Source organism: Parambassis ranga, chromosome 5 (genome assembly GCF_900634625.1).
Source record: "Parambassis ranga chromosome 5, fParRan2.1, whole genome shotgun sequence".
Taxonomy (NCBI): domain Eukaryota; kingdom Metazoa; phylum Chordata; class Actinopteri; family Ambassidae; genus Parambassis; species Parambassis ranga.
In genome coordinates this window covers 10,366,294-10,391,835 of record NC_041026.1, presented here as the reverse complement: position 1 = coordinate 10,391,835, position 25,542 = coordinate 10,366,294, and the positions used below count along the sequence as shown (strand labels likewise).

The window sequence follows — 25,542 nt, the reverse complement described above, 5'->3', positions numbered from 1 at the left end:
GCCACTGGGTCAATGGAGAATAATATTTACATTTGTGCTGAGGCGAGAAAGAAATCATAATTATACTGAAAAAAGAAACACAGATTTTAGAATTACTGCATACAAGTTTGGGAATTAGCATAAATTAAAATTAACTTATGATAAATGACTTATTTGGAATGTTACCAGATGATAATCCCCAAAAGCCAATGTGGCAATTCACAAACTGTATGTCTACAGAGGGGATTGTAAAATATGTAGGCTGTGCGTAAAGGGATGGACCACTGTTCTAATTACTTATCCATGCGAATCGTCGTGCATGCATCCTTTGTACTCCACACATGCACACACGCACCATCGAAAAAAGCATTGGTGGCCTTTTCTGTGTGCGACTGTAACCCCCACGCCTACCCCTACCCCTACCCCCACCGCTCCTTGTCTGCTCCTCTCTTGGCCCGGCATCACAGAGGCGAGCAGTTGTTGTTGTTGGACGATATTCTCTGCACTCATTGGAGATAAGAGTGAACAGTGGTAATCACTTTCAACTCCCATCAAGTGATTATTTTGGCGCGGCTGCATGCCACTGTGAAATGGGATTAGGTTTCAGTGTGGCCAAAAAAAAAAAAAAAATACACTGCTCTCAGTTGTCTTCTGACTGCTGGAATGTATTGAGCCAGAGTCACAGGACAAAGAAGCAAAGGGCATCGGGACAATTGCAGTTGTGTCTGTTATTTCAAAGTGGCTCAAACTCATTTCTGGGAGCTTCGAAAATCTATAAAAACGTCAAGTTTAAAACAACAAGGGATGTCATCTGAGGAAGCCAGAGTGAATAGAGACAGTATAGTGTTGCGTACTGTCTTCTAAAACAAATCAAGGCAGCTCTTCCTTCTGTGTGATAGACTGGAAGAGACAGGGCATCACTTATTGATGAGCTCTGGTCGTTCAAGGAGAGACACATGCTTCCTTCAAGGAGATAGCCGGCTACTCTCTTCACAGTGACGCATAATAACTGAGCAAAAAAAAAACCAAACCCAGATCGACCAGGCATTTTCTCTCAATATTAGAACAGCTTTGGCTTTGTAGCCCTCAGGAGCTTGGAGCAGAGTAAAGCCTTCCTCTTTCTGTCTCCTTCTCTATCTTTGCTCAGCTTTCCCCTTCAGACTTTCCCGCAGCTCAAGCAAGGAATCCCCCGGGGAGAGGGCTTCGCTCGCAGATTTCCCACATTTCCAGTAGATCCCAGAGATGAGAGATTTTCAGATTCCTGGGAGCCAAACAATGCAGGAATGATGTGGAATGAGGAGCGAAGCACAGACAGATTTGGCTGAGATCAGCCGACCCTTGTGGAATAACAATGAGCCCCTCTGTCTCCTGCTGAGTGAAACACGCAGGGTTAGCATGATGATGAAGAGTGAGGAGAAAAAAGAAGAAGAAAGAATCAGTGTGGATATATGTGTGTGTGTGTGTGTGTGTGTGTGTGTGTGTGTGTGTGTGTGTGTGTTTGTCATTTTTTTGTGTATCTGTGTCCTCACAAAAACCCCATTTGGGAACCATTATTGATATGAACAAAAAAAATCTTCACAGCAGTTAATCTTTTTCCTCACTGTGTGCCTTTAGCTTGATCATTTCTAAGAATAGAAATGCTCAGAATCCAAACACACAACAACCTCACTGCACGTCACTCTTCTCTCTGAGAAGTGATGGCTATGGCTTTAAACCTGAGAGAAACGGGGGGAAACTGCTGCAGGGTATTTCCAGGGCAATCTCTCAAAGTGCCACTCTATAAAATGTAAAATCATTGCTTTAAATCCCCACCATCTACTTCTTTGTTTCCACCTCTGCCTGTGTATTTCCCTCACACACCTGTCTGCCCTGTAGAGTCCAACAGTTTTATTGATGTAACTATGAGGCCAGCTTAAGTAGCCCTTTATGATGGCAACCACGCAATTTAGAAGCGTTTTCATTTTAATATTCTTTACACTGGCTGTTACTCAACAATATTATTATATAAAAGTGGATATGGTTACACTATTCTGTATAAAACATGACATAATGACTCTGACATGTTGAGTTTATTTTTTACTATATTAATATTATATGTTAAAGGTAGGGTAGGAGATTTTGAAAACTCAGTGAGAGTCAGCCAGATTTTTAAAAGTAAACACATGCCCCTTTCTCTCGGAGCTCACCCCGAAGCCACGCCTCCCTACCAGTCTGTGACTTTGGCCATCATGCACGTACCTTTCTGGTGCGCACAGAGCAGGAAGAGAGCAGCCAACTCTATGCGCAGGGGCGCCTCGCAGGATTGGTTGATGTTTTTAGAGTTTTATAGCTTCCACAGATGATTAATAATATTCTTCGTTTTAAAGCGAAATTGTCGGATTGTAAAGAGAAGTTACACTAATTTAACAAAATTGCAGAGTTGTGTAATCCACTGATATACAAACCATTTCTTTCCTTAAAGTTTGGTCAGTGTGCCCATAAGGTTAGGGTTGTGGGATAGGATTATTTTAAAGGCAAATTGTGGAAATACAAACTGCAATTGACCTCACGTTCAGTCGGTTCAGTTGTTTTGGTTTTCTGGTGCATGAACAGCTGTTGCCCTTGCAGCGAGTGGCCCTTGAGAATACAACTAAGTGGTGGGTAAATGGACATGCACAACCTTGCACTCTGATGATGAAATGTATGTCACCCACACGTGTGAACAATTCACCCTAAATGCAGATGGTGGTGTACAGGCGTTGTTAGCAGTCAAGTTAACTAAGGTTGGTACAAAGCGTGTGCAGTGCATTGTAAGGTTTGCTGTAGGCAGCTAGGTACAAAGGAAAGGAACTCTTCATGCATACAATTTGCATTTACAAGAATATACAACACTACATATACAACATATACAACACTGTCTGTCAATATGGGTTTTTAATGTTCCTTCAGATGCTGACCCACTGTGCAGAGTCCAAGTGGACCTGAAAGTACTGTATATCAAAAAAATCTTCAGTGCATGCTGTGCAATAATATTCTTTGCCTTGCTGAGTCCCACAGATATTAAATGCTGAATATGACCTGAAAACACATATCCAATGTGCTACAAACAGTCATGTGATGTATGTGGATTTTCAAAGCAGACTGAGGACTAAAAGCATGAATGCTCCTCTGACAGCAGTCATAAAGTTCCACTAAATCCGGATGAAAGTGTTAAAGTGACAGCGAGCTGCTAAGATGAAAAGGTCATGCATTAGTGTAGGGGCATTGCAGATGTTGTGAAAAGATAAACATTTTGTAATTCCTAAAGCTGGGAAAGTGGATGTGATCATCATCCAGCTCTGCCATGATACAATGCTGAAAAGCAGTCCGAGTGTTCCTCTAGGGAGTGAAGGGTTTTCACTGGTTTTCTGTGTTGGCTTTAAATAAACAGTTTCTTAAATTATCGCAGATAAAATAAGATAAAAACAGACATGATGGAACATTAAATACTCCGTCTGGTCATGAAGGATTAATGAGGCATCTACAATGCATTAAACATGAATTGAGAATGAGGGCTTAATTCAGTCAAATACAAATGTAGAAAGGATGCACACACTGTGTCTAAATATTCACTGGTCTGTGTGGACATTCCTAAAATGTAAACAATAATGTCCAAGATTACCAAGCATCTCTTTTCACTGCAATGTCAGTACAGTTAAACAACAAATATATTACATAATAAATCAAATTAATTTATATTATAGGGTATATGGTTAAAAAATCAAAGAAAATATCCTAAAATTAAAATTGACAATGTTTGGTTAAATTAAATTTCCAGTAGGCTGCAAATATCTTTGAAACGTAGCCATAACGATTATGTGCAACTAGTCAAGTCTGTGTCATGGGGCAGGCTGTGGGCATCAAGTGAAGAGAGAGAGGCTGGTAAATGGATGATAACAAAAGGCAATAAAGAAAATAGGCATTCCTCGTGTTTACCATGTATTTTAACTCATAAAACTAGCTGATAGGCAAGGGACGTATTCTCACTTTAGTTTAATGTTAATCAGCCCATCATTAAAGGATGAACTTATGTTAGCAGACAGTAGCTGACAAGATAGCTCCACATGCAGAATCTGAACTCTCAGTCCAGGAGTACAGTCCTCTCTGATGGCCCGCAGCATTCAGCTGTCTGTCATTTGTTGACATGGCCAAAAAACTTGTGTGTTGTTTAAACATCTTGTATTAACGGTAAGAGCTCTCACTCCTGCGATCATTCACGCTACTACATACACACACACGCAATGACGCAAGTGATCAGGACATCAGTGTTATAAAAGATCTTTGGAGTGCCATGAGGATAGATTAACATGCAAACATTTTCTGTATGGGACACGATTGACCCACACCCCCATTTAAGATTGACGTACTGGGCACCCATGACTGAAACTGTTATGTCTGGCTTCTAAACAATGTTCAGGTCTCCCCCTCCAGCTCCCTGTACAGCCAACTCTGAGCTATCAACCACCTTTTGACTTGCTCAGATAGTGTTCAGCTAAGGTCACTACAAAAACAGTTCACTGCAGAGGCACAGGGCTGGGATATTTGAAATGATGCTGTGCAAGGCTAGATTTCTCACCGGGAAAACAACACCTGTATACCTATGTATAGATAGCTGTGCCCTGTCCTTCAGATGTGTGAGTCAGTGCTTGTGGGACTCATCATGATACACTACAAGCCAAGAAAATGGTTAGAGAGAAGCCACAGAAGACAAAGTGTGCCATACTGAGTGATTAAGATGCATAGCGAGGTGGTTCAACTTCAGCTGGGGATCATTGATGCATGTCTCCTGTGCCAGTATCTCCGTCATCATCCAATTAAAATTAAAGAACATATCTTAAGACAAAATAGGAGGAAACCACAAGCAGCCGAGTGGGAAAGTGACTCTAATCCACATTCTGAGCTACTATTGTGATATAAAACCTGAGGACAGGTTTTTGATCTTATTTGGATTCATGCTTCTGCTAAGGTCAGTTGCACTAAACAGATCAACCCCGATGTGCAGTACAAGCTTCACATTTGATTCTTAGCAAGGCTGCAGAAAGCAGGAGATCCATAGCTTTTCCCTTTTAAAGGTCATGCTGCCTAACGGCCACAGACCAACTTTGTTAGTTCAGAAGAGCTCCAGTCCACAACAATTCATGGATTATTCCTCATGCGTCAGATATGGACTTAAAGTTCTCGGCCCCTCCCGTGCTAAAAAATCATTTTGCTAATGGAATGCACCGAATGGGTTCTGAACTGCTGGGAAAAAAAGAGGGAGAAAGTTATTTCGCAGGGAGCAGTAGATAATCCATTTTGCCAACACAGACCTGAGAGAGCACCCACTTATGCTATCAAGAGCACCGGAGACACTCTAATCCATAATCCACTCTTCATTTGTGATTGCTTACATCAGGAAATTGCTTGCATCATATGTCCAGTCCTAGAATAATAACAAAGTATAAAATAGCCAGGCTGCAGCTCCAACTGGTTTAGGGGGTGGTGCTGGCCATGCAGCGACTCTCACAGCAGCTAAAGGAGAGCTTAGGCCCTGCCTGACAGTCATGCAATGGAAGTGATGGAAGAGCATCGCAATAGCATAAGCTTATACTGATCACAGTGTAATTATACCTTCACAGGCATCCACCAATCTTAATTCTGTAACAACAACATAATAAGAACGCAGCTTTTTAGGTAGTTAGTGGTGTCATTTGACAAGAAATGAAATATCTGACAATGCCTAATGTGGGCAGAATCACAATACTGCATGCTACAAATGTTTGTCAGCAGCTAGAAATAGAAAAAATGTGTTGTTTTCCTCTGGGATATTCTACAGTATGAGCTCTGATGAGGCTTCCATATATTGCAAAATGGACAAAATGATGAAATGGGCTTTGCTCTCTCCTCATCAGAACTGCTGATTATTTCATCAGAATGTTTTAGTTGCATGCCTTCTTTGACCTTATTTTTTTCTCCACGGCAGCCATTTTTAGCTTTTGTCACAAGGATCAAAAAGTTCTCTGCACAGAAGTAAAATTTACATGCAGGGCAAACAAAGTCAAAGTGAGTTTCACTCTCTAAGCTCTCTCTGGATTATAGGTGCATGTTTTAGATGCAATTATACAGAGGGTGATGGATAAGGTAATAGCTTAAAGTGGAAAGAGACAAGATAAATAGATCTTGTCAAATGCACATTGCAACATTTTGCAAATCACTGTGTGGTCTAAGAAATAGACGATGCAGTCATCCACCTCAATCTCAAGGGCTTATCACCTGAGAAGGGGTACGATGGTAACACATATGGAGGGTGAGCCTTCTTACAGCATGGTGAGGCAGGCTGGTGTTTTCAAGAGAGCCAAGAAGAATGTAAACTCCTGATAAGGAGGCCTAATGAGAGAGAGGGATTCAACTCAACATGTCTCTGTCCTTTTGAGGTGTATCCTGAGAGAGTTCTCAGCTTGAAACCATGGTTGATATTTGGGCCCACCGCTTTCAAGAACAGATGAAAGATCAGAATGTTGGAAACACTTAGGCTCTTGAGAAAGCCAAGTCAGTAAGGGCCACAGACAAGGTGATGACCTCCATTTTCAGCTTGTGGACTACCTGGAAAAAGGTCACACTATTTCAGAGACCTGCTACCCTTATCTCGAGACATACATGGTAAAAAGAAGATTCTGTGTGCGAAACTGACAAGACAAGTGCACTTCTACCAGGAATGTGCATTTGAACTCGTACAATGCCTCCACTATCTACGTGATGCGGTGCTCTTAGGCTGCTATTCTTCACCAAGATCACGCTTTTACAGTGAAGGTGACTTCATTGTTGATATGGATCATTTTCTCAAAGGTCCAATACTTATGGGAGATCTGCATGCTTAAAGCTGGACGAAGCATAATATTTGTCTATTTATCACAGAGTTTTTAATGCATACAAGTATCTGAATGTAATGTAATGTAGAAAGATTTGAATGTCCTTCTTTCTTGTGACCGGTTTTTTAGCATTTGGAACATCCAGGTGGCCCAGTAGTGTGATACATATATATGTCATCAGTGTCCCTGGTTCACTTCCGGCCAGATTTGTGTTGTGCCACATTGTGTCCCTATCTCATCCTGTGTTTCCTGCCTACATCCCCCCTGTGTGATGCAAATTCAAATAACTTCTAAAGAGTGCAACATAAATAACTGTGTTTTCTGTCCAATCTGTTTTTAACTGTTTCTGTCATTCCTCTGGTTCAGGTGGTCCAGGTCCCTGTGGAGGCCTGTGAGCAGTACGGCACATGTGCTGAGTGTCTGAGCTCTGGTGACCCTCACTGTGGCTGGTGTGTCCTGTATAACATGTAAGTAGGCCGGCTTTATCTTTTCTCATGCCCACATACACACATCAAAGCTGAGGGATTAAAACCACAACGTTACTGTTTACCAAACAGCTTGTAGAAAGCTATGAATAAAGCCAAGCACATGGTCATATGATGTGTGGAGTTCAATATAACAGACTTATTGTATTCCCTGGAGTTCACCATTACCAACAGCTGGTGGGCCAAACAGAAAACCAGGAAGTGATCCCTGCTAAATAGCACTATTTAGGACAGCAGAAACTGCATGCCCACCAGATTTTATTGTCTGCCGGGCGAGAGAGGGACTGCTGGTGTTAATGGAGGAGGGAGGGATTAGCCTTGCAGTCACAGCAGGTGTACCAGCTGCACCTCTTCATAGCCGGGGAACATTTTGGACCTGACGGAGCTAGCTTATCTCCTCCATCTTAATTATCTGACCCCAGGTTAGCTTGCATAATACCTCGATATGGAGCAAAGGGGATACAGAAGATTAAAACCCTGTTTCTGAACCAGCCATGGTTTTTCAAGCTGACCTCAGCCAGGGATTTACCCGTCTCATCATATGACGTTTGCATTTCTGCCAGCAGTATCTTGATGATGATCAGCATCACTTAAATTGCAGTTTTATCACAACAAAGTAAAAGGAAAAAATGCTTTTCAAGATCTAAATTACCTTATTATAGAGTTTTGACTTTCTCTGCAAGTCTAATTACAGTGTTTATTTAAATTAATGCCTTGCACTTATCAGTAAGTAGATAGGCTGCTGTTCCCAGCTCAAAGTGAATCATGATCCTTCACACTGCAGAATGAGGCTACTTTATTTTGCAGTGTTTTTACAGCAGTCTGTTAATTCCAAATTGGGGTCTTGTTCAGACCTCTGAATGACTCCCACAGACTGTCATGCAGACTGCTCTGAGTATCTTACTTTTCCACCTCTGGCACAGTGCACCAAAGCACCTCTATCTCATGGAGCGTGTGCGTCTAGGGGGGGCGTTTCTGAACATGCAAAAAGCCTAAAGGAAGCGGGAACAAATGGCTCCATCAGACAAAACACAGTGAATAGAAGAGGCAGGAATAAAAGGCAATGAAAGACAGTCAGAGATGAAAGGTGTCTGTTTTTTTCAGAGGCACTTCAGCTGATGAGCGGTCAGGAGGTGACCGTCTATACTCCTGTGGTTGCAGTGTGCCTCAAGGAGCCGAGCCAGCAACAGCTGTCACCACATTTCCAATCCACCTTTATATTATGTTGTAATTACAGCAGAGGCCTCGCCGCTCTTTTAGCTCTCTCTGGAGGTGCCACCCCCTCAGCAGCATCTAAGAGTATATTAAGTGCCGTCTCCCCTCACTGTGCACATTTAAAAGAAAAAAACATGATGCTGTACAGCTGAAATAATGTCTGAGTCTCCTATTTAACACTACAGACGAGAGACTGAGAGATTTATGTTTTTAAAGCCAGCCTGTAATCTAAAGCATGCAGAGACAAAATTCCTTTACTTCCTCTTTCAAGGACATTAGTATCAGAATACCTGCAACAACATCTATTTCAACAACAAATCCCCAGTTCTAAAACTGGCCAGAAAAAGATAGGAAAGTTTTTTCCCCCAATCCTTTTCATCAGCTAAATGTTTGTACTTTTTTTTTTACAAGACTTTCCTCAGATCACACTGTCTACTGACCCTTCTGTTCTTACTTTTAATTGCCTGTTGGGATCTAGAAATTGAAGCTTATCCACCATGATTTGCTCTGTAAAAAGCAAAATGAAAAGATAAAGGGACGGATACAGGCATGCTGTTTAAAGCTTAATTTGCAGGAGATCTCTACATGTACAATCGAATGCTCTGGATACAGATAGCTTTAGAAATAGTTTTTTTTTTTTTTACCAATATGACAAATGTTCAGAAAAGAAATAAGAAAAGTGTTGAAATTAGCTACACACCATCATCAACATTTATCTAGATTCCCATTTAGTAGCTGTAAAATCTCCAGACAATTACCTCCTTTATTCACACGCAGGCTACTTGAGACATTACACAGTCTTTGTACTCCGGCGCTGGCTGGAAAAAGTCTGTTTAAATGTCTGATCTGGCTGATTTTGACATTTACGTTCTCACATTCAATTATACCAGACCTCACAAATGTGTGAAAGGGGCTGCAGATGCTTTTGTCAGCATGCTCATGATGATAATTGTAACATGTTGACGTTTGGCAAGTATATTTTTTGGTACAGCTAAAGCTGGTGATGATAGATGAAATGATTGAAAAATGATTACAAATTGTACTGAGGTGGACTTGGAGCAGTTAACCACATTTCACAGTGCAAATGTCCCTTTATTGTGATGCAATACTAAAAAAAAAGACTCCTCCAAATATTTTTGGAGCTTTTTGGCAATCTATTTTCTATTTCAGCTATTGAAATGTTTCAGCCTGATACACAGTGCTCAACAGATCAGCCACTATGAGCCTACTACAGTAAATAAGGATCACTATTTTTCTGCACTATTTCATAATTTTTATAACTCTTGTTTCACAGGTGTTCGAGGAGGGATCTATGTCATAGGGTGGATGAGGCATTCCGTTTCGCGACTGACATTGACCGTTGCGTGAAGGTTATTGCTCACCCAGACAGCATTGCTGTATCAGCACACAGTGTCCCTGTGAGTCTGCTTATCATTCCACCAATCACTGCACTGTCACTCCACTCACAATGCCAGTCTTTACAGGCAATCACTGTGAGTAGCCTTGTGTGGACACATGTACAGTAAAGTAAAAAGCCTGGCAGAGAAGATCTGTTTTGTGAGAAGTGAAGTGAGACAGATCAATGATATTCCCTGTAGGGTAACTACTGTATTTATTTTGGTTAAAAAACAAGTATTGTGAGACGGGGGGACAACTGTGAAAAGGCAGGGGTTGTTTTTATAGAAATGCACTGCTCTCCTCTGCCTGAAAATGTTGATTACATTTTCTAAAAAGCTTGATTCAGCTATATGTATACAGTAGAGAAAAAACTAGAAACTGCTGCAGTTAGCTTAGCATAGCACTAAGACTAAACACACACCCAGATTTACTTTCTTGGACTTCACACAGATGATACAAATAACATATAGTGTGTAAATGAATGAGTTTTAGGCTAGTGTAACACTTGATGGGAATTTTCAACAGAGTATCCTTCATTCTGTGTGCTGCCATATTTTATACCAGGCTACATCTCTGAAGAGAAGTGGGTGTTTTTACCTGCTATGGGCCGACCTTGTCTGACCTACCTATCCTTTGTTTTGGCTCACCAGTGCTTTTAAAAACCTCATGCAAATTTTCTCTTATTTTAAAAGTTGATTATTTTTATACCATGTGTGTTTACAAGACAATGCAGCTAGTCAAGATGGAACAATGGAGGCAGGTACACAAATAAAAATTCTGAAAAGGTTGCAAGAAGACTTGTCGATTTTTAGTGAGACAGTTTTCAGATATTTTTTAAGGAATACCCATCATTCTACAAAGCTAATCAGTCCTTCATCTATTTATTTTTGGCCTGTTGTCCTTCATCCAGACTCATTCTTTGCTATATAGGTGAAAACAATGTCAGTTTTTAAATTGTCTAAATGCCAGTCTACTGTGAATACATGGAACATGTCCTCTTAGCAAAAACTCCCCAAAACAACTTTTTATATGCGTATCCACATAAGGTGTTCTTGTTAACCTTTAAAAGCTAATGTGCTGACACTAAGAGAGGCATCAGTCCGCTCATCACTCTCAACACTAGGCGAGAACATAAATGGGCATATTTCTCAACATGACATGTCACCGTCTGTTCCTTTACCTCAGTGATAAAATATAAAGCAAAAGTGTAACATGTGTCAAAGCACTGTCACATTAGTCACTGCTGTATATGTGTCAGTGCACCAGGATGTTAAATCTTCCTTCCTCTGTGCTTTCTTCCAGCTTCTGCTGGAGGTGAATAATGTTCCAGATCTTTCTGCTGGGATTACCTGTTCATTCGGACAGCAGGCCCAGGTGGACGGTCACGTCAACGGGAACAGGGTTATGTGTCTTTCCCCGGCTGGCAAGGAGGTACCTCAGATCCCAGAGGGACAAGGTGAGCACAGATATCTGGCCTAAAAACACACATAAAAATAAGTAGTTTATAGCGGTTCAAATGTACAAATTAAGGTTGATGTCAGTGTCAGGTGGAAAGCAGAACAACAGCTTTCTGTGCAGACTGACCGCCTTTGCATTTTTGTTTATCTGAGGAGTTTGCTGGGTACCAAGAAACTGTAGAATTTCTTCCAAACATATACCGTAATCCCTCAATTGAAGTTTCTGACTGAAGGTTTTCTCATAACAACAACAGCAGTATGCCCTTGCAGAATTGCAGAAACCAGGTGGCTCTTTACAGGATTGTGATAAAAGTATTAACATTTTTCCTCATTTTGACCTCCTCTTTTCTCTCATTGTTTTCCCTGTCTCACGCATCCTTTTTTGTCTCACTCGCCCCTTTTTTTCCTCCCTCACTCTCATCAACTCTCTTACATATTTGTTTCCATTATGCTCTGTCTCTCTCTCTGTCAGACTGGGCTGGTGTGGAGCTTCGCCTGAATTCAAAGGAGACGGGTCAAATGGTCGCCAGCACGGAGGTGAAGTTCTACAACTGCAGCACGCATCAAATGTAAGTCTCACAGCTGCTGCCACCATCCCCTTCCCTCTCTCTGTCTCTCTCCCCCACCTTTGATTTGTTCAATAGATGGAAGAGCACAACTTAATTTAGGGCAATGATGTACTGATGCTCACAACACCACTTAAGATTGTGCTGTTGGATAACCTCTGAGTTCAATTTATCTGTCAGGTTTCATTTAAATCAACATGATGCATTTGCCATGGACTGTTTATTTCAACTTGGTTTAAACTGGCAGCTTGTGGGTTCACTGCTTTTAGGTTTTAAATACAGCAACAAAAAAACAAAAAACAAGTCATATACAGTGGTATTATACGCTGCTCTATTACTGTCTGTTAGTCAATTGGAGGATTTATTTAGATCATATCATAGCATCTTATGTTTAGGTACATTGTGCATGTCTATGTATGTTAAGCTCTTTGCGTGCTGTCTTCATGCCGTTACACAACGCACTAGATGGATAGGATTCAGGCAGAGGACAGGGTTGGTCAGGTGGTCCTTCATTGATAGACGTGCAGTTGTGTTTAACTATTGTGGCCATCTCTAAATGTGGCCTGAATCGATCTAGCCTTGATCCATAAGTTGCCTTCACACTTATCCTCAGACCCGTCCGCTTGCAATAAGATCGCCCAAAGTGCACATTAGTGGCAGGTGTGAACAGGTGTGCACACACACAAACAAAACATCTGTAAAGTAAACTGGAATTGTATCCCTCCTCTAACCTGTCAGGTTTATATAATACATTAGAGATTGTGACAAAATATGCATAGCCCTCTTCTTGCGCTTTGGTTGGCTCAGACAATTTTAGGCAATTTAAGCATTTGTTTTTTTTTTGTTTTTTTTTTAAATTTTCACAGTTAATTGACAGAATAATTGTTAGAATTATCTGTGATAAACTTTAATTGTTGGTTGCAACCCTAGTACGTAATCTCACCTGGAGATAGCTTTAATGTAGGAAGGCACTCCCCATGGACTGCTAAACAGATAAGTATGTGACTCACACACCTTTTCAATTCGTCCTTTGGGACCCTGCCAGAAATTGTGTTTTGTCTGATAATAGATATTTCATATTTTTAACTTCACTCTGATGCCCCGAGGGGAGGTAAAATAATGTAAATTAAAGAGCACTTTTTAAAATGTCATCCAATATAAGCTTCCTAACTGGGCAGGGAAACTGCTTTGACTTTAAGCCATTATGCAAATGCCAAGTGTATTTATCCTAAGACTGAACCATGACAAGAGTCTTTTCTTTGTGAATAACAAACACTGCTACATAGGTGGACCTTATTAGGATGAATGCCAATTAGTAACAGTTGGCAGCTTTTAAGGACCTCTGCAAATCTGTAACTCTCATGTTTTACAGCAATATACGACGACAAAGAAGACTATTCACACAATGCTGAAGTGGATCTTTTTATTCAAGTGGATAAAATATTTCATCCACTTGAAATGAGTTATACAGCAGCTGATGGAGACTAGAGTAGTAATTCTTTTCTCTAACTGATATCCTTACATGCAGACGCCACTAACCTTTAACTGCTTGTAAGTTACATTGACCCATGAGCTCACAAAAGCTGGATGGATTGAGGGATATACAATAAGTTCACCCAGGGAGTGAGAACATGATTGATGTAGTATTCATAACTAAACCCAGGAAATTAGCCTGCAGTGGATACACATGCCATCTATTCACAATGCTCTTTGACTGCGACACGAATGCCCCAATATAACCATATTAAGCCATTAGAGAGAAACAGTTGGAAGCTCATCACATCTGCCCCACACCAATACGGCCTCTATTAGCTGCAGGGTGACCCTGTGTACTCTGTGATTAATATTTCAGATCAAACACACCCCTAACCCTGCACCTCTTCCTCCACCTCCCCCCCCACCACCACCTCAGCATCACATCACCCTCCATAATTAATTATCCAGTGTTTGCAGCTCCCTGCCAGTCCAGTTCTATTAATACCCAACCCCCAAAATTCCTTTTTTAGACAAGCACACTTTTTTATGTCCATACTGGCCCTGGGCAGCTAATTAATATCAAAATTTAATGATGCTGCGCTACATTTATTGGCATTTGTAGCTTGCTATGAGCTGTCGACTGCTGGTAGTGGTTTTAAGGTTTCCTCATGGTTGCACCTTATTGAATGTTCAAATTCAGGAGCACAGACTGTGCACGGATCTGTTTTCTGCTCAGTGGTATGCCTCTATTATACACAGCACAGTCTATGACCCCCCTCACAGGGAAGGAGAACATGTTCAATTTTAATCTCTCCAACTGCTCTGCTGGTATATCAACAGCTGTGCATCACCCACCACTGTTGTATTACCACTGCTTTCATGTTTGTTTCACCAAAATGTGATTAAATCCATTTAAACAAGATTGGTTCAGTACAACTTAAATCCACAACTGACCGCTGGCTGTAGGCGACTGCATAAGAGTCAAGGGTGTGGAGCAATTCAAATATTCATTTGCCACTTGCAATCCAGATTTGGGCATTAATACAGAGTTGGTCTTACAGTGACCTACAGTTTTCATTACATTCAAAAAGATCCAAACATAACATGAAAAGCTGAGGTTGCTTCACATCTAACAAGGACACTGTATGTCCTTGATACTACAAGTTTTCATATTACAGGGATTGCTTTAAGTGGCAGTGACACATGAATAGACCTCATGTTCAAGGTAGTCTATTGTCATCCACAACAAAAAGACTACATTCAGGCTGCCTGTATTAAAACTGAGGACATCAGATCTTTCCATAAAATAGACTGACAGGATAAATTCAGCAGAAACTCGTCCTTTTTCCATCCTCTCAACCAGGAGAGGCAGACTTATAGTGACGGATAGAACATACTGTGCAAATGCAAGACATCATCACTAATGTGCTCGTCTCATCCTGCAGGTGTCTGTCCTGTGTAAACAGCACTTTTCGCTGCCACTGGTGTAAATACCGCAACCTGTGCACCCACGACCCGAGCAGCTGTTCTTTCCAGGAGGGCAGAGTCAACGCCTCAGAGGTACATTAACATAGAAATACTGCAGCTGATTAAAGTGTAGCTCTCGAGAGCACCATTTATCTGTTGATATGTGACACTTCTGCCTTAAAGGCACAATCCGTGATTAAATTAAAACACAGCTCCATTACAAAGAGCCAACAAGATTAAAAGCTCATAGTCATGCAGAGTTTCTGTCAAGCTGTATAGAGACAGGAATGGTTCAATTTGAATGCTAAGATGCTAACAATAATGATGCTAATGTTCAAATATAGGCTATGTTATGTTAACTTAGATTTTAGCATGGTAAAATGCAGATATTTGATAATTATCAGTGAACACAAGGAGTTAATTACAGAGTTTACTGCGGCTTAACAGCAGATAAGAAATCAAGGGGTCACCAAAGCAGCAAAAGCTGAACAGGAATGTCTATTAAAAATGTCATTTGACTCAGAACAACAAATATAACCTGCCTTTGGATCACAGCCATGAAAAGATACAATCCCTGAATGTTACAACCACTGAATATTTAGTCAATGCATGCAACAAATTTTGAGATATGTGACAGTATAAATGAAAACGACAGCCTGTTGATGCTGATTGAAAATTGAGAGGTTCACCAGTGGCAGCAGGCTTCATGCTTTGCTCACTAACTAGACATCAATTTTCTGCAACCCTGTCTCATATTAAAGTGACCACAGCACAAAGGTCTTCAATAAAAGCTTTTCAATTAGTCTGTGTACTAGTAAATATGGGCAAAGGGGCAGAGCACGAGTGAAGGCCTAAAGTTACTGATAATTAAGGACTATTTGACACGGCATTCATCTGTCAGACATAAGTTTGAATTCTGTATAACCTAAAGATTAAAAAAAAAAGTCTATGGAGATGGACTGACTTTTGAAGTCAGCCTCAGCTGGTCGCTCAAGGGACGGTAGTTTTTGATGTTTCTGCATTGAACTCCCACTCAGTACAAGAAGACACGATGGCCGACAAATTCATTTTCACCTGAAGATTCGAGTTTGATTCCCATGTTATATCAATGTATTTGTACTTCCTTTTCCATTTTCACTTGCTGTTTACTTTTGTTTAGCGTTGCACTTTACTGATACTTTTAGTTAACGCTTGTTAGGTTTCAGAACCTTTTACAACATTAACCGCTGAAAGTTCCATTTTCGAGGTTGTCAGGGTTGCCCGACAACATCCCCGAAGGCATCTCACATTTTCTAAGATGTTACACATTTGTCTGTGATTCTAGGTTCTTTTTATGGGGATCCATCTAATAGTTGGAGATATTTTAGTCAAATCTCTTTACAATTTCTTAGAGCCACAGCTTAAAATAAAACACTGGTTGGGCTATTAGTTGACAGACAAATATATGACAGAGAGAAACATAGTATAGTAAAAATAGTAAAAGTATATGCATTTGATTTTACAGGACTGCCCTCAGCTCCTTAACTCTGGAGAAATTCTCATTCCGGCCGGAGAGGTCCGACCCATCACTCTGAGGGCCCGAAACCTTCCTCAGCCACAGTCGGGGCAGCGGGGCTACGAGTGTGTGGTGAACGTGCAGGGTGTCAAGCACCGCGTCACAGCACTGCGCTTCAACAGCACCAGCGTGCAGTGCCAGAACAGCTCGGTATGACCTCAAACACTCCCAGTGGGAGTCTCACAGCTGTCAAATGAGGCAGACAGCTTGGATGCTGTGTAGGCAAGGTACACAGGGTACATCAGCATCAGTGAATACCGCCCGAGGTGCAGAGCATACTGAGGAGAAAGTAGAGGAAAGGGGAAAGTAAAAGTGATGAAGAAACGTGAACATGTAGAAGAAAGAAGGACAGTTACAGTTTTTATGGTCAAGGTAAAAATGATGGAAGCTCACAAGTCATCTAACCTTATTAACTGGATTTTGTGAGTGGTAGGTAATATACACAAAATCTTCCCAACACAAAGTCAGAGAGGTATGGGGGGAGGTTTTTTCCATAATGCAAATCACAGGCTACATTTCAATGCAACGCATACCTTGCTACTCTGTGACTATGAATGAAAAGGCCATTTTCTTCAGATGTGGATGATTGGCCACCCTAGCTAGGGTTTGCGTCCCCACATGTCAAAGAGGAGAGAAGCAGACAACCATGGCAAAAATGACAGATGGTTAAAAGCCTCGTCTCTTCACTGCCCTTTCATCCTCTCATTTTCCCTACCCTGCCTCTCTGTATCTTTTTTCTACTCAATCCGCTGTCTGAGTTTCTCTCTCTCTGTATCCACTTTTAGGACACTCTTTCACTCACTGTTTCTGCTTTACAGTACATGTACGAGGGTGTGAAGATCAGTGACCTGGCAGTGGACCTCTCCATCGTATGGAACGGCAATTTTATCATCGACAATCCTGAGAAGATTAAAGGTGCCTCTGCCATCCATCACTGCCAGCCTAGAGAAGTGTAAAGCACTCAATCCAGAAGGGATAGATGGGTCATAGAGAGCACTTCAAGGCTCCCATGGGGCCTTGAGAAAAAGTTCACAATAGCAAAGAATGTTATCAAAGAGCACCAAATCACTTCTACGCCCGAAAGGGTGAAGGGTGAATCTTCATATTTGTTGAGCTTTCATGGTTGCTCTTGATTCCTGTTCCATCATTATGTAAGAAAAAAAGTGTTTGGCAATACATGAATTTTAACCAGCTTATTAGCTCATTTACAAGGGCATAAATATAGGCTACTCTAGGTGTGGATGTGAGAGACAGACTTCAAAGAATGGTTTATTGGATTAGTGAGGTAGCTTTTTTCTTAATACTTGAAATAGGTCACTTAAACAAACATGTTTCTTAGGAAGTTAGTGTGTGTGTTCTGATTGGTTTGACTGATTACATTTCTTTCATAATTTTATGGGCACTCGGTCCTGATCCAATTTGTGTTAAGACTTGCATTATGTTTTATAACCTCCTAATAGGCATCACATCCCATTTCTTTTATTACTTCAAACACGTCAATACTGGCCTGAGAAATAACTTGATTTTATACCCTAATTTCTCTGTGTTTTTTTTTCCACAGTCCACCTCTACAAGTGCAGCGCCCAACGAGACAGCTGTGGCATGTGCCTGCGGGCAGAGAGAAAGTTCCAGTGTGGCTGGTGTAGTGGCGAGGGCCGATGCACCATGAGGCAGCACTGTTCACCCATCTCCCCTTACGCCAGCCGCTGGCTGGACCTTTCTGCCCGGAATGTCAAGTGTACCAACCCACGCATTACTGAGGTGTGTTGCTTGTCAGGGCTGTTGGACATCCAGTCAAGCCACCATGTTTAAGTGTATGATGAATGTAAATCATTCAAGCAAATACTGCATTTATTGAGGATGAGTTTAGTCTTATTTAGAATAAGCAGTTTCTGTGGTGTATACACATTTCCTCAGTCATGCTAATTTAATCATCAGCTTTTCAAAAGTATGCAGTTTTTGCAAGCTTATGTTAAATTTCTCCATATACATTTCAAACGTCTGAACAGCTGAAAAATAAACCATGGCACTGCGGTAACTTCTTTGTAAACTTTGAAAGATGGAGGAGGAAGTTGCTGTTTGCCGGTGTTTTCTTAGCTGTAAATGGGTGTGAAGCAAGTCTGACAGAGAAACCAATGTGTGCCAGGTTGTTTTAGTGGTTAAGATATTTTTTTTTGTTCCTGGCTGTCAAATGAGCAATTAGACCTACAGGGTCAGAGGAACAGGCAAGTTTCATAGGATAGATTGTTAGCATTATAATAAGGCAATTAGATGTGACTACCACAGCATATAGAACTGTTTAGACAAGGTTGTATAAAGACAGAAAATAACCTTATTTCAGGTGACGGGGGTTCATTTCTCGTGTTTATTCAGTCATTTGGTAAGGTTAAGGTAAAGATCATGGTTAGTGTTCTTTCGTAGCATTGAATATATGGCACAAGAGAAACCTCCTGACCATTTCCTTGGCTACTATGGTACACTGTCACCTCCAACATCATACCACTACTGTGTTTGGATACGCTAACAGAAAACAGCATGCTAGCGCACCTCGTTGGAAGCAAACTGTAGTCTGTATTGTAAACATCAACAACAAACAGTAATTTTATCTGTGGCCAACTTCCTGTTTCCCATCCAAAAGTCTGTTTACCTACAACCATTTCACATTCTGTTCCCAGGCAGCTGAATACTTTAAGTGCTTGACAGCTAAATGAATTCGGCCTGTTTAGAAAAGTGGTGATGGATCTTTTATGTCACAAACTCCTGTTCATTCTCCTGAATGAGGCACAGTAGGTCAGGCACAGAGATGCAAGGCTCTTCCACTTCAAAGAACCGCGAGCCTTTGATGTCCCTGTCACATTATTAGTGTTTCTGAAGGAGCTGCCGCAGAATGAATCGACCACAGAGGGCTGCACGGCAGTGGAGGGGGTGTTGCTCCAGCATTGCTCCTGTTCAGCTGTAGGTCCAAAGGTTCCTGCTGGGATGGATAACTGTACACTCGAACGAAGTGTGAATAGGTTTCTCAAGGCTCTATTCACTGAATTATTCAGTAAAGTTTGTTTTGAATGATGTTGGATGTCAAGGTTTTTTTTTCAATAAACCTAGTTTGTCTGCAGGTTCCTGTGAAAAAAAATTGTGGTCAATTTACTTAATATGTGCTCCCAGCGTAAACTATAGATTATGCAGAGACTGGTCTGAGCTGTTCATCAGATAGTTCACCAGATATTGATAGCTATGTCAAACACAGTTTCACCGTGTCCTGATTTAACAAGAAACCTATGATGTAGACAGCCGCTGTTAGCAATACCAATCATTAACTTTTGAATATGAAATATTTTTTTCCATTCAAACACTTAAGAAGTCAACAGCTTTTTTGTCTGTTGATATGCATGACAACAGTGATCCATGACCTAACTGGTCATTTTTGTCCAATTTTTAGGTCAACGTTAATGCAGGTTATATTTTTTTAGTAGGAACTCGGACATTATACAAAGCTTATCAAAAATGTTAGTATTTGTTTTACTATTTCACCCTGAGATTTCCAGATTAACCTTACCAATTCCTTTAATATAATATATTTACCATTATTCTACAATATGTTAAGTTAAGTTTTGGCAAAAGTTCTTAATTATATATAGTTTATTGAAAGATAACCTTCTAAAAATCTGTTTTATCTTACTACCCCTTCCTTCTCCTTCCAATGTAGGTGACCCCGGTGGCAGGGCCTCTGGAGGGCGGCACACTGGTCACCATTCAGGGCCTGAACCTGGGTCTGTCCTTCTCTGAGCTGGAGGGTAATGTGGAAGTGGCAGGAGTGCAGTGTACCCCACAGGAGGAAGGATACATCACTGCAGAACAGTAGGACATCCTCCTCCCCTCCCCTACTCAGACACACATGGATCCATATAGTACCTTATATAGCCTGTAAATATGCAAACACACACAAGAAAATAAATTTTCAGTATCTCTTTCTCCCTTTTACACTGTGCTAAGACACTCCTGAATAAGCCCTGTGATGTCTCATCAGGTTGTAGGACTGTGTGTGGGGCTTTGCATAGCTCTGGTGCAGTCAGAGCCAAAGAAAGAGACAGTCTTTGTGTCGTTGGTGTTATGAGGCTGTCGGCACAGCTGTAATTGAAATGCGCTGCATGTCACTGACTGGAGGGACAATCTGTTAGCCATGTGTTTCTCTCACAGCCATGTAATGCGATTGGGCTCAGGCTGCAGGGACTTTATTTATACCCTTGTAAAAAAAAAAAAAAAGGAAAGGAAAAGAACATGCCAGCAGAAAATTGGAAAACTCACGTGATGTATGAATAGAAGGGCTGGGCAGAGACGATTCATTGGGTGCTCTTATTGTATTGGGGAACGAGTTCCTTGTGCATTCGGCAGGGCCATTCATTTGGCACACACAGTGCTTTAAAACATGGCATTACAGCTGTTACAACCATCAATTTTAGCATGGGGTCAGTTGCTATAATGACTTATTCATGGCATACTTTATCTTATTGACTTGACAGGCAATACTGATTTATTGAAGAAACCCCTATGTTGTCATGGCAACCGGAGGTAATGGTGGGTGGCAACCGTGCTGGAGATGGGGAGGGATGTAGTTTATCATTTGAGTTATATTGCTGTTATAGGTTTCCCATTAGGAAGAAAGATGGCCCTCTGTATTGACCCACAACTTCTATGAAAGTCTGCCTCAATCACACTGTCCAGAGTCTAGCTTCCACCAGTACAGTCCATAACAAATGTGATACAGTGCAGTGATTGTTGTCTGCTGGCCAGTGAGTTTACTATCATGCACAATGCCTATGTTTTTCTCTGAAAACATATTTGTGCCCCCCCCGCTCTCAATAGGATTGTGTGCGAGATGGCTGCTGCTTCTAAAGGAAGTGCACCTGGTCCTGTTAAACTGTGTGTTGGTGAATGCAGACCAGAACTACGAGCTCAGTCTACACAGCTTTACTCCTTTGTGGTAATTCCGACAGTTAATATTAAGTAAATTTTACACATGAACTCATTATAATCAAGACATTCCCTAACTTTCACATTTTTAGCAAAAATGTGTTGGATGAGATATTCATGTCTGTAACAATATTCAGTGAGCAACACAGCTAGAATTAGCTTGCTAATATACAGAAAGAGTGTATAATTAGAGTAATGTCAACCACACTTCAAGGGCTTATCTGGATATGACCATCAAGTTACAGCTAGATGCCTAGTCTTAGTTTGTTTGCTAATGTTATCACTACCAAAAATATATCATCCATGATACAAACCAGAATGTAGCAAACAATGTAATATATAAAGCAGATGTATATACCTGTGCTGCGTGATAGCCAAGAGCAAAGCAAGCCCGATGCTGCACAGCATAGAGCTGGTGTTGGTTGGTTAACATAGAATTTATATCAGCTCATACTAAGGCTTAATACTAGTTACATTCAGAACAGGTGCACATTTGCAATTAACTATACTGCAGGTGAAAGCAAATCAATTTGGTCTATTCATACCACAGCAATCATCAACTAGAGAGAGAGAGAACAAAACACTTGATTTCTTTCAAGTACCGCGCAGTTTCTGCATAGCAGAATTTAAAACAGAATTATGAAGGTGTTTGGACTTGTGGTTAATAAAAAGAATGGTGCATTTTTTACCACTTGAGCCAAAAGAGTCTTTTGTTTGCTCATTAATTTGCACTGTTGTATCACTTAAAAAATGAACTTGGCCACAGTAATGAAACCCTTTTTAGTTATACAGTAGTTTACTAGGCCAGGGCTAAAGCAAGCAAATAAATAAAACGCACTGTCTTGTGTGGTTCAGCTGACGCTGGATGAACCTAGAATAAATTTTGAATCTTTACAGGTTCCAATGATGTTGGCACTCACCCCAGGTAGGGGACCTGAATCTGGTGGCACCAAGGTCACCATTGTTGGTGAGAACCTGGGCGCTGGAAGCTCTGTTAACGTATACTTTGGCAATCAGACCTGCGAGCTGTACAGGTAAGACTGATATTAATATCAACTCCGTATGTCATCTTAACCATACATTGCTAAAGATTCCGATGTCACACATTAACCTTTTCTAATCTTAATCAAACACAGTATGAGATCAGTCTATTAAAACAGAACACTTAAGCTACAATTACCGGTATGTGCTTGTGTGGTAAATTAAAAGCTTTAATAATGATTTGTGAGGAAGTGATGGCGCTCACAGCAGTAGGTATTGTTCTCTGCGTATTTATAGATATCTATTTAAAGTTCAAAATGCCTCAAATGGTAGCAGTCAGGTGGGTGAGGCAAGGAATCCATTAGCTAGAGCACCCTCTAATTACAGTGTTCCATCCCTAATGTGTCTGTAACAAGGAGGAGATGGGACAGACTATAATGAATCCTCTCCCCTTGTTGTAATGTGCATGGCTCATAACTGCATGAAGTCAAGGATTAGCCACTGCAGCAGTGAGGGGGCAGTCACAATCAAAGGCATGAATAAATCCCTCTTTCGATACTCCCACCAGGAGGACCATGGCGGAGATTGTGTGCTTCTCTGCTCCATCAGTAACGGGAGCAGGACCAGTTCAGGTCAGTTTGAGTGTCGATCGGGCCAAAGTTCCTGGAAGTCTGGCATTTGAGTACATAGAAGACCCCACAGTCCAGCGCATTGAACCACTGTGGAGCATTATCAGGTAACAATGAGTATTGAATATACAGATGATGCTGGTTGAGTCTTACTGTGTGGATAAAGGTTTTGTTTTCTCGCACGTTGCACACACATGTAATATTAAGGGCTAATTTTACCATGTGGAAAAAAAAGCTTGCAAATTTGCAAGCTCCACCGTGCATGGTGTTAGTTTTGATCAAAGTGTGACAGGAGATGATCTCATGCTGCAAATGGCAATGTGTGTATTGCAGCTTGAGTGCACCAGGTCCCTGGTTGATTGGAAATAGAATATGTGTGAAGACATTTAATTGCTCTTTGTGCTGCTTAGGTTTATGTGTTACTGGCATTTCTGTCAAAGGGTCTACAAAAAAAAATAAATCTCCATAGACATGTTAGACATGTTAAAGGTCCAGCTTTATAGCAGATGTAAATGTTTCCAAGTACACAGTCTCTATAAGTATTAGGGCTGCAACTAATGACAATATTTCAATAGTCGACTAGTCATTGACTACCTTATAGTCGACTACTTTGGACCGCTAACTTGTCATTGTTTCACCTGCCTCCGTGCTGCCGCTTCGATGTCTAAAGCGGAAAATCTTGGGCCACAATCCGAGGGTGTGTGTGTGTGTGTCCGCTCGACACCCATTCCCACATCAAGTGCCAATCATCCTGCTGCAACACGAGCCAGAGAATCATTCTCCGCTGCAAATGCGTTACACTTTTAGGGTTGTTTGATAAAGTTTATGAACATGACGTCCTTACGTGACAGCGCAGAGAAGCAATCGAGAGAGAGAGAGAGATGTAACTTCTAATATAAATACTGCACAAGGCTGCGCTCTTTTAACATGATAAAATTACAAAAACAAACAGAAACACATCGGGACTGGCTCATCCCATTTTAATACCGCTGTGTGCTGCCAGCATGAAATTAAAAAAAAAAAGGCATTTTTAAATGGCCTCAATAAAAACTGTAACTGAAAAAGATTGCTTGACATGTTTCATGCAGTTTATAATGCAGTTTATCTGCCGTTGTAGGCTACAGCAGCTGCATTAAAATCTAAAGTGTGCGGTGTCTCTGCAACTTGCAATGAATAGCCTATTTTCCTATATGCGCTGCACGGTAAAATGTGGAGGGCGTTTGATGGTATCAAAATTTGGATACCACCCAACCCTAACTTGCGTGCAATGCGATGACGCCACTAACGACCCGTCGACTACTAAATTAGTTGTCGACGATTTTTGCCGCCAACTAATCGTTGCAGCCCTAATAGGTAATCTGCCCATTATGGCAGTCACATAGGGGAGATTTTTCTTCTTCTTTAACAAATTGTTTAAGTGTGAATTTATACACTAATTTGTGGTTGAGTGTTGTTTGTACTCACTTTAGCGCTACCTTTTTCTGTGGTCTCATGTGCTACCAACATGGCAAAACATATAGGTGACATCAAAGAGGACTGAAACCCATCATTACTGTCTAGGGCTTTACAACAGATGCTTGGCTTGACTACATGACACTGCAAGTTAGTCCTAATATTCTAATATTATAGCGTTGAAAAATTAAACATTATGAGCTCAGTAAATATAGATGGTTTATACAGGGAGACTGTATTATAAAGGTAAACCTTTTAATAATACATAGCAATACTGTAATCACAATGAGGTGTCTAATAATAAATAATTGAAAAGGAGTTTAAAATAGTCCATACATTTATCCTTCACTGAATGCATATATGATGCAGCATAAACACTTCTTACACTGTTACTGGGTACATTACTTGTACTCTGCTAAATAAAAGACAGTACTTAATTTGGGTTGAGGTGGGATTACCCAGCACTACGTCCCTGTAGATTAGACTTCAGAGAGACACCCTGGCCCTCAGCCTAGTGACAGGAGGAGCTTTGTGGAGCTGCAATCAAGAGCCCTCATCATGAATGTGCAGTCCCACTATGAGGCCCTACAAGCTTAGGTAGCCTTTGAAGTGTAAGAAGAGAAGGATTGGCACACTGTCAGTCTGACAAGACTGGCCAGTACTTTTTAAACCTTTTTTTTTTCTAATTTTTTTGCCTCTGATTTTCTACTGTTCAATTCCATACATAAAACGTGCTCTGAGCTCACAGTGCAGCACAGGTTATGCAAAGATTAGAGAGTGTTGTTTATTGTAATCACATCTAGCACAGATATGTAAACAAGCAGCACCTGTATTCATGCTATGCCAGTCTCACAGTCATGGATGAATATACAACAGCAGCCAGCTGGTTCTCCGTTTGATCTGGCTCTTCTGCCCAATTACAAAGCACGAGCTACCATCCAAGCTATATATCTCCAAAAACCTGCATTAATGCAGAATTCTCTGGTTAAAAAGATCTCTCTGCAGTCACCACTCTAATTAAATCACCATGAAAAGGCAGTTTGCATTC

General features: G+C 41.0%; 1 protein-coding gene and 1 long non-coding RNA gene across 3 annotated transcripts in view; one reads left to right on the top strand and one right to left on the bottom strand.

Moving 5' to 3' along the window:
• Positions 1 to 25,542, top strand: part of LOC114435341 (plexin-A2-like) — a 59,297-nt gene that overhangs the window by 17,444 nt on the left and 16,311 nt on the right. Inside the window, exons 4-15 of the mRNA XM_028404990.1 lie at positions 7,212 to 7,312; positions 9,840 to 9,963; positions 11,246 to 11,399; positions 11,873 to 11,969; positions 14,888 to 15,002; positions 16,414 to 16,614; positions 17,283 to 17,379; positions 18,026 to 18,225; positions 20,168 to 20,319; positions 21,325 to 21,442; positions 22,330 to 22,466; positions 22,982 to 23,149. Of these exons, the coding sequence (XP_028260791.1) occupies positions 7,212 to 7,312; positions 9,840 to 9,963; positions 11,246 to 11,399; positions 11,873 to 11,969; positions 14,888 to 15,002; positions 16,414 to 16,614; positions 17,283 to 17,379; positions 18,026 to 18,225; positions 20,168 to 20,319; positions 21,325 to 21,442; positions 22,330 to 22,466; positions 22,982 to 23,149 (1,664 nt within the window). The remainder of the gene's footprint in view (positions 1 to 7,211; positions 7,313 to 9,839; positions 9,964 to 11,245; positions 11,400 to 11,872; positions 11,970 to 14,887; positions 15,003 to 16,413; positions 16,615 to 17,282; positions 17,380 to 18,025; positions 18,226 to 20,167; positions 20,320 to 21,324; positions 21,443 to 22,329; positions 22,467 to 22,981; positions 23,150 to 25,542) is intronic.
• Positions 11,350 to 25,542, bottom strand: part of LOC114435346 (uncharacterized) — a 56,748-nt gene continuing 42,555 nt past the window's right edge. Inside the window, exon 6 of one of the 2 annotated variants that reach the window (XR_003670580.1) lies at positions 11,350 to 11,418. This is a non-coding gene — a long non-coding RNA (uncharacterized LOC114435346). Of the gene's footprint in view, positions 11,419 to 20,182; positions 20,384 to 25,542 lie in introns of those variants that run through there. The other variant, XR_003670581.1, reaches the window with a different exon arrangement.